This window comes from Trichomycterus rosablanca, chromosome 19 (genome assembly GCF_030014385.1).
Source record: "Trichomycterus rosablanca isolate fTriRos1 chromosome 19, fTriRos1.hap1, whole genome shotgun sequence".
In the NCBI taxonomy this organism is placed as follows: domain Eukaryota; kingdom Metazoa; phylum Chordata; class Actinopteri; order Siluriformes; family Trichomycteridae; genus Trichomycterus; species Trichomycterus rosablanca.
Window position 1 is genome coordinate 10,369,205 of NC_086006.1, and position 13,296 is coordinate 10,382,500.

The 13,296-nt window shown below is 40.2% G+C and overlaps 1 protein-coding gene across 1 annotated transcript in view; it reads left to right on the plus strand.

The window, feature by feature from the left end:
- Positions 1-424: 424 nt before the first annotated feature.
- The window catches only part of mical1 (microtubule associated monooxygenase, calponin and LIM domain containing 1), a 51,153-nt gene continuing 38,281 nt past the window's right edge, over positions 425-13,296 (plus strand). The window contains exons 1-2 of the mRNA XM_063014936.1: positions 425-444; positions 1,000-1,052. Of these exons, the coding sequence (XP_062871006.1) occupies positions 1,009-1,052 (44 nt within the window). The 5' untranslated portion in view covers positions 425-444; positions 1,000-1,008. The remainder of the gene's footprint in view (positions 445-999; positions 1,053-13,296) is intronic.

Sequence of the window (13,296 nt, forward strand, 5' to 3'; positions counted from 1 at the left end):
AGCAATTAAATATTACTGTAGGGAGATTCAGCCTTTTTAAGCCTTCCATTACCATCATTATAAAAGCTTCTTACCGTCCTCTTCTTACCTTCTTAACTCCAGGCCACCCAAGGAGGATGGGGGTCCCTGCTGAGTCTGGTTCCTCTCAAGGTTTCTTCCTGTAATTTTAAGAGAGTTTTTTTCTTGCTATTTTTGTCCCTCGGCTTGCTCAATAGGGGGTTTTGGTCTGTTGGTCCTGGTTGCTCTGATACAATGTTCATTGTAAAAAGTGCTATATAAATAAATTTGACTTGACTTGACTTGTCTTGTCTTGTCTTGTCTTGTCTTACCCCAGCAGCTTGTGAACCCTGTATTTTCAGAGGGTTTGGAAATGAGTCTTGAAGTCATGACATAAGAGAACAGAAAAGAGCAGACAGTCAGAACTGTATGAATGCCTGAGCTGAAGTGAGTAAAAAGCAGATGGAAATGACTGTCCAAAAGTTTCTCATGTAAACTGAAATTCTATTCAGAAATTGAAAGGGAAGCCTTTTAGGTGGCACACGCTAGAACACCAGAGCTGGGATCTCATACACATCGTATTAAATCTCAGCTCTGTCTGCCGGCTGGGCTGAGCGACCACATGAACAACTGTTGTTCATATAGGGGTGGGATATTAAGCCGGATAGGGACTCTCTCATGACTGATGCAACTACGACCTCTGCTGGCTGATTGATGGCGCCTGCACAGAGACGAGGAAAGAGTGCGATGATCAGGGTGTGTCTCTCCGTACACAGTGATGATCCGCATCTCAAGTGTAGTTGACAAGATGCATACGGCTGCTGCTCATGTGTCGGAGGGGGTGTCGGTTAGCTTTGTTCTCCTCAATTAGAGCGGGGATTGGCATTAGTGGAGAGGAACCATGATGCAATCGGGCAATTGGATGCACTAAAGTCAGGAGAAAAAGGAGAAAATGCATAAACAAAATTTAATAATGATAAAAAGAAATTAAAATGTTAACAGGAAAAGAGTATGAAGGGGAGAAGAGAGTACAGGAGAGGAAAGAATAGAGAAGAGTAAGTAAAAGTCCAGTTCAGTCCTTTTAGTGTTAACTGTGTTATTATTCAATGTTCTTGACTGGGATCTGAATTTTTTATAAAAGATAATAATGTTATACACTGATCAGCCATAACATTAAAACCACCCCCTGTGGACCCCCACAGGACCACCACAGAGCAGGTATTATTTAGGTGGTGGATCATTCTCTGCACTGCAGTGACACTGACATGGTGGTGGTGTGTTAGTGTGTGTTGTGCTGGTATGAGTGGATGAGACACAGCAGCGCTGCTGGAGTTTTTAAATACCGTGTTTTAAATCCTCACTGTCCACTCTATTAGACACTCCTACCTAGTTGGTCCACCTTGTAGATCTAAAACCAGAGACGATCGCTCATCTATTGCTGCTGTTTGAGTTGGTCATCTTCTAGACCTTCATCAGTGGTCACAGGACGCTGCCCACGGGGAGCTGTTGGCTGGATGTTTTTGGTTGGTGGACTATTCTCAGTTCAGCAATGACAGGGATGAGTTTAAAAACTCTATCAGCATTTCTGTGTCTGATCCACTCATACCAGCACAACAGCACAATCAAAGTGCTTCTATATGGTAAGTGGAGCTGATAAAATGGACAATGAGTGTAGCTTTGTTGATTACTGCTAATAAAGCTATGAAAACAGTTTTAGATATATTTCTATTGCCAACTAGTTTTAATGTCATCTTATTTATTTACATATAGTATGTAACACAACTGTCATTCCCACCCAACCCAGGTCATACATTATGTAGTTCTGTGGTAAGACCACCCCTTAAATATATAAGAACAGCTTTCTTAGCACAACAGTGCCGACTAAATCCCCAAAAGTCACTAATTACAATGCTGGCAAGCTTTTATCAATGATTGTTTACTGTGCTACTGTTGTATTTTGTATATATTTTACGTTGTTAGCTCAGTAGTAGTAGTGCCCTCACTAACACCTCTCCAGTCCCCTTCCTCTTCTCTAAATCACCAAGCTTTCCTTCCTTCCTCTCTTACTTTTACAACTACTAGCCGCCACTAATGCAAATCATGCATGCCAGGGGCACTTTTTGCACTTTTAGTTAGTAACAGTCTAGATGGCCTTTGGCACATAGAATACAGCGTCTATATTTCCCAAAAACCACAGAACACGTTTCCACTGGACTTCAGGCACAGAGAACACCATGTTGTTTCTGCTTAAAATTAATATATGGCATCCATTCAGTTTTCAGGTTGCATTTCTTGATGCAGCGGTGGACCGTGTTAAGTGACAGTGAATTTCCAAAGCACTCCCAAGCCCATGTGGCTATGACCATCACGATAACATGACAGATTCCAAAACGATACAACCTGAGGGCATGATGGTTGTGCAAATTCAGCAGCGGTTTCCACCCTTGACCTTTACACACCAAGATTCCCCCCTCACTCCCTTAATCTTTCATGATATTATGGACTATAGATGGTGAAATACCCAAATTCTTTGAACTAATTAAAAATTCTCTCATGCTGTTTAACACAAAGTGACACACCTCACTGTCACTGCTGGACTGAGAATAGTCCACCAACCAAAAAAATATCCAACCAACAGCACCCCGTCGGCAGCGTCCTGTGACCACTGATGAAGATCTCAAAGATGACCAACTCAAACAGCAGCAATAGATGAGCGATCGCCTCTGGTTTTACATCTACAAGGTGGACCAACTAGGTAGGAGTGTCTAATAGAGTGGACAGTGAGTGGACACGGTATTTAAAAACTCCAGTAGTGCACCATCAGTGTCACTGCAATGCCGAGAATGATCCACCAACAAAATAATACCTGCTCTGTGGTGGTCCTGGGAGAGTCCTGACCATTACAGAACAGCATGAAAGGGGGCTAACAAAGCATGCAGAGAAACAGATAGGACTACAGTCAGTAATTGTAGAACTACAAAGTGCTTCTATATGGAAAGTGGAGCTGATAAAATGAACAGTGAGTGTAGAAACCAGGAGGTTGATCGGTGTGTGTCTGGCACAAGCAAGGCGAGGCTTATAGCCAGAAGAATACTATTCCCACGATCAAGCATAAATATGGGACGTGATAATGTGGGGCTGTTTTTCACAATAAATTACACACACATCTTGTGGGCAGTAGATCTTGCTGCTGCTGGAAGTGGTGACACTTATTTAAAACATGACATACTGCAGACTGTTAATCACCATGAGGTTATAAATACAATCTCACTGAGGTGAACAGAAACTAGGTTAACAGTACCCTGTGCATTTGTGTGTAATTGGGTTTTGCAACATCCTCCGACTAAACGCAATGTCAAATGCAGTTACAAAATGACCGGTATTTTGTAAACGTACTTTTTTGTAAGCTTACTAGCATGATAGACATAGGCAGGTGCGTTTTTTAAACGACGTTCTGTTTGGGGTAAATACGTCTTTGTGCTACGTATGGCTTGATGTATGTTTGAATAAGATAACAGCATATTACATTTACATTTAGAGCATTTGTCAGACGCTGTTATCCAGAGCATACAGATGTGCTTCCTACTGACAGAAGGGCTTCCTCAGGAAACATTTCCTTACTCTAGTACTAGAGGATAAACTATAAGTACACTATATGGGCAAAAGCATTGGGACACGCCTCCTAATTACTAAGTCATTTATTTTGAGCCCTATTTATAAATTAAGATATATATGGCTGCGGTGGCGCGGCAGTAAAAAAAACACACGCTAGAACACCAGAGCTGGGATCTCGAATACATCGTATCGAATCTCAGCTCTGTCTGCCGTCTGAGGCTGAGCGGCCACATGAACAACGATTGGCCTGTTGTTCAGATGGGCGGAACTAAGCCGGATGGGGTCTCTGTCTCATGACTGGTGCAATTATGACCTCTGCTGGCTGATTGGTGGCGCCTGCACAGAGATGAGAAAAGAGAGCTCTTAGGGTGTGTCTCTCCGTACACAACGCTGAGCAGCACTGCACTCATCAAAAGTGTAGGTGATAAGATGCATATGGCATGATGCCCACGTGTCGGAGGGGGCGTGGCTTAGCTTCGTTCTCCTGAATCAGAGCGTGGATCGGCATTGGTGGAGAGGAAGCATGACGCCATCGGGCAATTGGACCCATTGTGAGCTTGTATAGAATAAAGCAGTGGGAAACCAGATAGTGGATCAATAATAAGATTATTAATTAAAAATGAAAAATAATAAGTACGTTTTGGGCTGGGCCTCCACAACAGTCCCGGTTTCTAATGTGGCCCCTTAATTGCCCGCCCCGGATGTATAACTTTTGCTAGGGATGAAAATTGTGGTAAATTCTTTTAGCCATCTAAGGATAGCCATTATTAAGCTGTTAATTGATAATGAGCAAACTTATATATATTGACATCTTATCAAAATATTAAACACATCACTGAGTGTTTGTTTTGACAAGGCTTTAGGCTTTATTGGATGTAAAAAGAATCCAAAGTCAAAGTAGCAATCCACCATATTGAAGCAGTTACACTTACCACTTTAACTAAGTAGTTGAACACATATTATAAAACCATAACTGGAGCTAGCTGACCTGCCAAATGCACATTTTAAACTAACCTACAAATAAAACTAACAGGACTAAATAGGACTAAATATCCCACCCATTTTTGATAAGGATTGCAACATGTTGGGTAGAGCTCTGGGCTATAAGTTTAAAGGTTTGAATCCCATCTCTGTAATGTAGCCACTGTTGGACCCTTGAGCAAGGCCCTTAACCCTCTCGGCTCTGACCCCAGCTTCCAAACAAGCTGAGATATGCAAAGAAAGAAGTCCATTGTAATGTACAGCCGTATATCTATATATTTTCAAATAAAGGCATTCTTCTAATGTTAACACGTGCCAGTGTTTATCTGACATACATAATCTGTTGATATTTATATCAGATGCTGAGAACCTGGTCTGCTAGTACCAACATGCCTGGTATGCGGTTCATTTTCCTTCTTTAGAATGATTTATATCCACTGCTGAGAGATCGTCATTGAAATAGCTGTGTGGTTTTATCTCAGAAGTGTCAACTTGAGCAGATTAAGCCCACTGAGTAAATTCTTGTAAAGTTTTTAGTCTGTTCTACTATTCTACATATTTCATACAGTTAAACATTTTCAGTTTGCCTCCTAATTGGTGGAAAAAAAGGCAATGGTGTTTGTGACAAGGGTCAAGTATACAGGTAATCAACAAAGGCCTAGAAAAGTCTTATGTAAACATGAAATTAACCTACTGTAAGACATTTCTGTTTCTGAATAGACATTACAAGTGTGGAACTAAATATAGTTAATAGGTTTTTAGCTGTATTAAAACTTGGCACTTAATTGACACATTTTCCTTAATTATTTGCCAGTTCTGAAAGGTACTGGTTTGATTTTGAGGTTCTTTTCTCCTGCAGCTCAGTTATTTAACTTTAACAAGTCCCTTAAATATATCGCTCACCAAATTCAATCTGGTTTTACAGGATAGGATGAGATGGGGGTTGCATTTGTTACCATAGTACGAAGAGTGCTATGGTTAAGGTGTTGCTAAGTCTTTACCAGCAGCACCAGCAGTTTCACAAAAAACATGCACTATAGATTTATTGTTCACACTTTGCTGTGTATGGAAAGCACAAAAGTACAGTAGGTGAAGAAGACAGATAAGTTAGACACATAGACACGTTATTGTAGTGTAGCTTTTTGTAGTAAGTGCATTGGTATTAACGCAAGCTATCCGCGTCTAGTTCTACTGATTTCTCTCAAAAATATGCCTCACTGCTATTTATCATTGTAAACCTTAATAGGAATTGATCATTTGGTTCAGTGTGTCTTTTAAAAGCTATACGTGTGCATTCTTGTTGTGCAATTTCCTCATACCGGTTTGTGTACCTCACACTGTAATGAATGCAATAGCAGTTTTTTTCTTGGGCATAGCTTGTGGATGCTTGCTGTTGTATTGATTGTGGGTCTTTCTGTTATTGTGGTGGTGTTTCAGTGCCATTTCAGGTTCTGATAAATAGTGCTGAGAATAATCCACCATTCAAACATCAGCAGGTCAGTGAGGGTCCTACTGGTCCCTTTTAATTAATAAAATAAATAGGGATAGGTGTGGCAGTGGCTGCAACCGAGCAACAGATGGGCTAGTAATTGTATATACACAAAGTACATCTGTATGGTTTGTGTAGCTTATAACGTAATCAATGAATATACACCGATCAGCCATAATATTAAAACCACCTCCTTGTTTCTACACTCAGCTCCACTTACCATATAGAAGCACTTTGTAGTTCTACAATTACTGACTGTAGTCCATCTGTTTCTTTGCATGCTTTGTTACCCCCCTTTCATGCTGTTCTTCACAGGACCACTACAGAGCAGGTATCATTTGGGTGGTGGATCATTCTCAGCACTGCAGTGACACTGACATGGTGGTGGTGTGTTAGTGTGTGTTGTGCTGGTATGAGTGGATAGTCCACCAACCAAAAATATCCAGCCAACAGTGCCCCGTGGGCAGCGTCCTGTGACCACTGATGAAGGTCTAGAAGATGACCAACTCAAACAGCAGCAATAGATGAGGTAGGAGTGGACACTGTATTTAAAAACTCCAGCAGCGCTGCTGTGTCTGATCCACTCATACCAGCACAACACACACTAACACACCACCACCATGTCATTGTCACTGCAGTGCTGAGAATGACCCACTACCCAAATAATACCTGCTCTGTGGTGGTCCTGTGGGGGTCCTGACCATTAAAGAACAGGGTGAAAGCAGGTTAAAAAGGTATGTAGAGAAACAGATGGACTACAGACAGTAATTCAGAACTACAAAGTGCTTTTATAGGGTAAGTGGAGCTGATAAAATGGACTGCTTGGGAAGTGTACATGTTTCTTTGCAGTGCGGCATTAATGTAAAACAGTAAGGGTTGCACAAGTAGTGTTTTGGTTAAATAAAAACCTTTCTCTTTGAACCTGTGCCACCCTGCTGGTTATTTCCAAAAAGTAATAAACCAAATCCTGAGAGGTCGTGCTGGTTTATAGGAGACTACTTCCAGACTAATCACAGGAAGGAAGCAAAGATGGAAAATACGTGCCCTAAAGCAGGAAAATTTCATGAATCACCAGCTTGCACCCATTGTAAAGTTGACATTTAACTTCACAGCTTAGTCACGGACAATGAATGGACAGCATTAGTCATAAAGATATATGGTTGAATGCCGAGTCTCTTGGTGAAGTCTTACAATCTTTGAAGGCCTGTTATCATTAGCAATGAGATAAGCAACAACTTTAATTAGTGGTTTCACCATTCGAGTCATAACCTGCCTTTTCATGTACGTAGTGTACGTGTTGAAATACCTGTGAGTATAGCAGCTCAAATGTGCTAACTAGCTGTTGAAAGCTGTTGTTTTTTTATGTGCACTCTCATGACCTGTTTAGGAAAAATGTCAGTCTGTGTTTGTTTCAATGCACATGACTGTGAATGTATTTCCAGCTCTGACTAGCACTAAAACGGTTTGAGTCACCCTACTGATGAATAGTCATGCACCAGCAAATAGAAGTGGTCTGTTACTAAGTAGGCTGTTGTTTTACCAAAAAGACACTAGAATTTAGACAGTATTACTGTGCCACCCATTGGCCTACAGCATTTTCTACTACTATTACTGCCACTATATTATTTCTAACCACTAAACAGCCTGGTTAAACTGTACACTGCACCTTGTAGCACCTTATGCCTAGTTCACACTACTACTGTGCAGATCTTTCAATGTTCATCTGGGTTTTACTGTGATTTCCTAAGACTCATTGATGCGTTCTTGGTAAACATTTTGGTATAATGGCCACTCCTGGAGGTTTACCACTGATCCAAGTGTTCTTCGTTTGTGGATAATGGCTCTCACTGTGGTTTGGTGGAGTCCCAGCATCCTAAAAATGACATTCTAGTCCTTTCCAGACTGCTAGATTTTATTAACTTTGTTTTGCATCTATATTTAAATCATTTAGCTGATTTCTTTTAGCCTGCTTGTCTGGCACTATTCTAAATTTAAATACGAGAAATGAGGAAGCATGGCATTGGAGAAGGGTTCCATTCTTCCTTTCTTCCCTTTGGTCCCGGTCTATTTATTGTCACTTCCCTTTATAGTTCTCATGCTGCCTGTACCAGCCAAAAACGTCTGAGATGAAGTATCACGTGTTGTTGAGTCTCGTAGAGAAAGCAGAAAGCCAGGATATTAGCTCTATGAATACCCCACAAATAATACAGGTGCGACGACCAGACAGCAGAGCTTACAATTGCACACCTTTTCCCTCCCTCAGGCACAACCAATTGTTTGGGGATCCAGCCTTTTTGATGGCACCACCTGCAATTTAAACTTAAGATCTTGAGATCTTACCTGGGCTTAGCTAGATCACTGTGCCACCCAAGGACCTGAAATTTTCCCTCTACTATTACTGCCACTATAGTATTTCTAACCACTAAACAGCCTGGTTAAACTGTATACTGCACCTTGTAGCACCTGAAGGACCTTATTCTTTATCTAGTTTTATATCACTTCTTGTTTTGTAGAATTGGTGCATATCACCCATACTTGGTCTGGAATTCTGGTAAAGTCCAAACAAAGGCTTTGCTGTGAACAGGGAAATAAAAATGAAATGTGATCACCAGCGTGAGCACCAATGACCTTGCTTAGTATACAGACTAAAAAACAGCACATAAAGAAAAGCTTCCGTGTCATGGTGCGGCTTTGGATAACTTTGCTGCCATGCCTGATTAAACTGTGTCCAGTCTTCATCCTCTGTTAATACCTTAGGTGAGTTTGGCATGTTGTACTTATTGCTGTATAGGTATTACATTTTCCCAAGTATGGTCTTCATCCTTGTCTCCATTCATCCTTGGCAGTTAAGGTACTGGACTAGTTAGATACTGGACTAGTAATTAAAAGGTTGACGGTTCAAACCCCAAGTTGCCACTGTAGGGCCCCAGAGCAAGGCTCTTGATCCCAATTGCTCAAGTTGTATTGGGTCACAACTGTAAGTCCCTTTGTATAAAAAGTGTCTGCTAAATGCCATAAATGTAAATTTAAGTGTATGCATGTTGGTGTAGTGAGGCTAATCAAGTATTTCAACTTGTCATGTTGCCATATTTTTGTTTAATATACACCGATATAGAAGCACTTTGTAGTTCTACAATTACTGACTGTAGTCCATCTGTTTCTCTACATACTTTTTTAACCTGCTTTCACTCTGTTCTTCAGAAGACCCCCACAGCACCACGACAGAGCAGGTATTATTTAGGTGCTGGATCATTCTCAGCACTGCAGTGACACTGACATGGTGGTGGTGTGTTAGTATGTGTTGTGCTGGAGTGAGTAGATCAGGCACAGCAGCGCTGCTGTCCACTCTATTAGACACTCCTACCTAGTTGGTCCACCTTGTAGATGTAAAGTCAGAGACGATCGCTCATCTATTGCTGCTGTTTGAGTTGGTCATGTTGAAGACCCTCATTAGTGGTCACAGGACGCTGCCCACGAGGCACTGTTGGCTGGATATTTTTGGTGACAGTGAGGTGTTTAAAAACTCCATTGGCATTGCTGTGTCTTATCCACTCATACCAGCACAACACACACTAACACACCACCACCATGTCAGTGTCACTGCAGTGCTGAGAATGATCCACCACCCAAATAATACCTGCTCTGTGGTGGTCCTGGGAGAGTCCTGACCATTGAAGAACAGCATGAAAGGGGGCTAACAAAGCATGCAGATAAACAGATGGGCTACAGTTAGTAATTATAGAACTGCAAAGTGCTTCTATATGGTAAGTAGAGATGATAAATGGACCGTGAGTGTAGAAACAAGGAGGTGGTTTTAATGTTTTAATGTCTGATCAGTGTATATTTAGTGCATACCTTCACATCAATGTAGCACACAATGTGTTTAAACTTTATAGATATAAATATGTATTTGAAATTAAAAAAGGAAAAATTACAGTATACATTAAACATGTTCTGTAAAATCCGTAGAGTTTAGATAGCAATGCTAGAAAAACAGTTATTCCTATGCTAATTGCTATTCATTGTGTGATATGGTCACAAACAATGACAACATCTTGCAGTCATGCTTAAGGTCAAGGATCTTGCTAAAGCTCAAAGGGACAAAATGATTAAGCAACATTGGAAATACCTGAGTGGAAAAACCTGCAGAGCCATATCAAACACCCTAATCTCATCTCTGTCAGTACAATAACTTTGTGCCTAGACAGGTGCAGCACACTAGATTTTACAACTGATGATAAGGAAGTGAAGAGAGAAACCAGAAGTTTCTCTAAAAAAATTGCAGAAGGACCTGAAAGCAGCTGGAACAATAAAACGACAAAATGCAAATACAAATGTGGCGCAGCGGTAAAACACACTGAACACCAGAGCTGGGATCTCGAATACATCGTATCGAATCTCAGCTCTGCCTGCCGGCTGGGCTGAGCAACCACATGAACAACGATTGGCCTGTTGTTCAGATAGGGGTGTGATATTAAAATTAAATTGATAGCGCCTGCTACATTTGAACATTTGTTCAAACACGTTTTATATAATACAGAGCATAGCCAAAAGTATGGGGACACCCCTGTTGCTAACCAGGGCTTCTCCTCCAGCATTAGTACCTGACCTTACAAAGGTTATTTTGACTGGATAGGCACAAACCCCTAAAGATTTCAAAATTCTAGGTAAAACCTTTCCAGAAAAGTGGGGGCTGTTATAGCCTCAAAGAGGGGATGGCTATCAGTGCTGATTGTTTTGGAATGGGATGTCCAAAAGCTCATGGGCTCAAGTTCAAGAAGGTAGACAACCTGTCAGTGGCAAGCCAGGGGTTCTCTTCCAGCATTAGTACCTGACCTTACAAAGGCTATTTTGGCTGGATAGGCACAAGATACATTTCAAAATTTACATATTGATGACCCTTGGCTGTTTAATTAACCATTTTCTGTTAAATTATCCAACCTTCAACCTATAAACAGTGTTCAACAACAGTTGTGTGGTTGTAGTAAAACATATGTCTGGCCTAAAGGTTAGTGTCAGGCTGCTGGATTTATTCTGAACATTGTAGAACTTCTGTTGTGAGAACCATGTCCCTATTGAGCCCGTTGGGCATCGTACAATGGCTGACCCTGCGCTGTGAACCCAGAAAAGCAGAAAAAGCAGAAAAAAATGCATTGTACTGTACACGTGTATATGTATATATGACAAGTCATTCTATACTGTTCTATGTTCAGACAAGTCTGTTGGTCTATTTACTGTGGTGTTGAGTGCTATTCTATGTATGATAATGACAAATGTTGACTACTGTTATTTTCTATCTATCTATCTATCTATCTATCTATCTATCTGTCTATCTATCTATCTATCTATCTATCTATCTATCTATCTATCTATCTATCTATCTATCTATCTATATTATATACTGTATATTATATAGATATCTATCTATCTGTTTGTCTGTCTTTCTGTCTGTCTATCTATTTGTCTGTCTGTCTGTCTATATGTCTGTCTGTCTATTTTTCTGTCTGTCTTGCTAGCTAGCTATTGTATCTATCGTATGTATCTATGTACAGTATATATCTGTCTATCTATCCACTGATGTTTGTCTATCTATCTATCTATCTATCTATCTATCTATCTATCTATCTATCTATCTATCTATCTATCTATCTATCTATCTATCTGTACAGTATATATTCGTTATCTTTCTGTCTGTCTGCCTGTATGTCTGTCATTTATCTCTCTCTCTCTGTCTGTATGTCTGTCTGTCCTATCTATTTATCTGTCTTTCTGTCTGTCTATCTGCATGTCTGTCTTTCCTGCTAGCTAGCTATTTAACTATCTGCCTATCTATCCACTGATGTCTGTCTGTCTGTCTGTCGTTTTCTGTCTGTCTATCTATCTATCTATCTATCTATCTATCTATCTATCTATCTATCTATCTATCTATCTATCTATCTATCTATCTATCTATCTATCTATCTATCTATCTATCTATCTGTACAGTATATATTCGTTATCTTTCTGTCTGTCTGCCTGTATGTCTGTCATTTATCTCTCTCTCTCTGTCTGTATGTCTGTCTGTCCTATCTATTTATCTGTCTTTCTGTCTGTCTATCTGCATGTCTGTCTTTCCTGCTAGCTAGCTATTTAACTATCTGCCTATCTATCCACTGATGTCTGTCTGTCTGTCTGTCTGTCGTTTTCTGTCTGTCTATCTATCTATCTATCTATCTATCTATCTATCTATCTATCTATCTGTACAGTATATATTCGTTATCTTTCTGTCTGTCTGCCTGTATGTCTGTCATTTATCTCTCTCTCTCTGTCTGTATGTCTGTCTGTCCTATCTATTTATCTGTCTTTCTGTCTGTCTATCTGCATGTCTGTCTTTCCTGCTAGCTAGCTATTTAACTATCTGCCTATCTATCCACTGATGTCTGTCTGTCTGTCTGTCTGTCGTTTTCTGTCTGTCTATCTATCTATCTATCTATCTATCTATCTATCTATCTATCTATCTATCTATCTATCTATCTATCTATCTATATTATATATATATATACAGGGGTTGGACAAAATAACTGAAACACCTGGTTTTAGACCACTGTCTGTTTATTTATTTATTTGTTTCTCTGTCTGTCTATCTGCCTGTCTGTTTATTTATTTGTCTCTGATCTATCCACTGATGTCTGTCTATCTATCTATCTATCTATCTATCTATCTATCTATCTATCTGTCTGTCTGTCTGTCTGTCTGTCTGTCTGTCTATCTGTCTGTCTGTCTGTCTGTCTGTCTGTCTGTCTATCTATCTATCTATCTATCTATCTATCTATCTATCTATCTATCTATCTATCTATCTATATTATATATATATATACAGGGGTTGGACAAAATAACTGAAACACCTGGTTTTAGACCACAATAATTTATTAGTATGGTGTAGGGCCTCCTTTTGCGGCCAATACAGCGTCAATTCGTCTTGGAAATGACATATACAAGTCCTGCACAGTGGTCAGAGGGATTTTAAGCCATTCTTCTTGCAGGATAGTGGCCAGGTCACTACGTGATGCTGGTGGAGGAAAACGTTTCCTGACTCGCTTCTCCAAAACACCCCAAAGTGGCTCAATAATATTTAGATCTGGTGACTGTGCAGGCCATGGGAGATGTTCAACTTCACTTTCATGTTCATCAAACCAATCTTTCACCAGTCTTGCTGTGTGTATTGGTGCATTGTC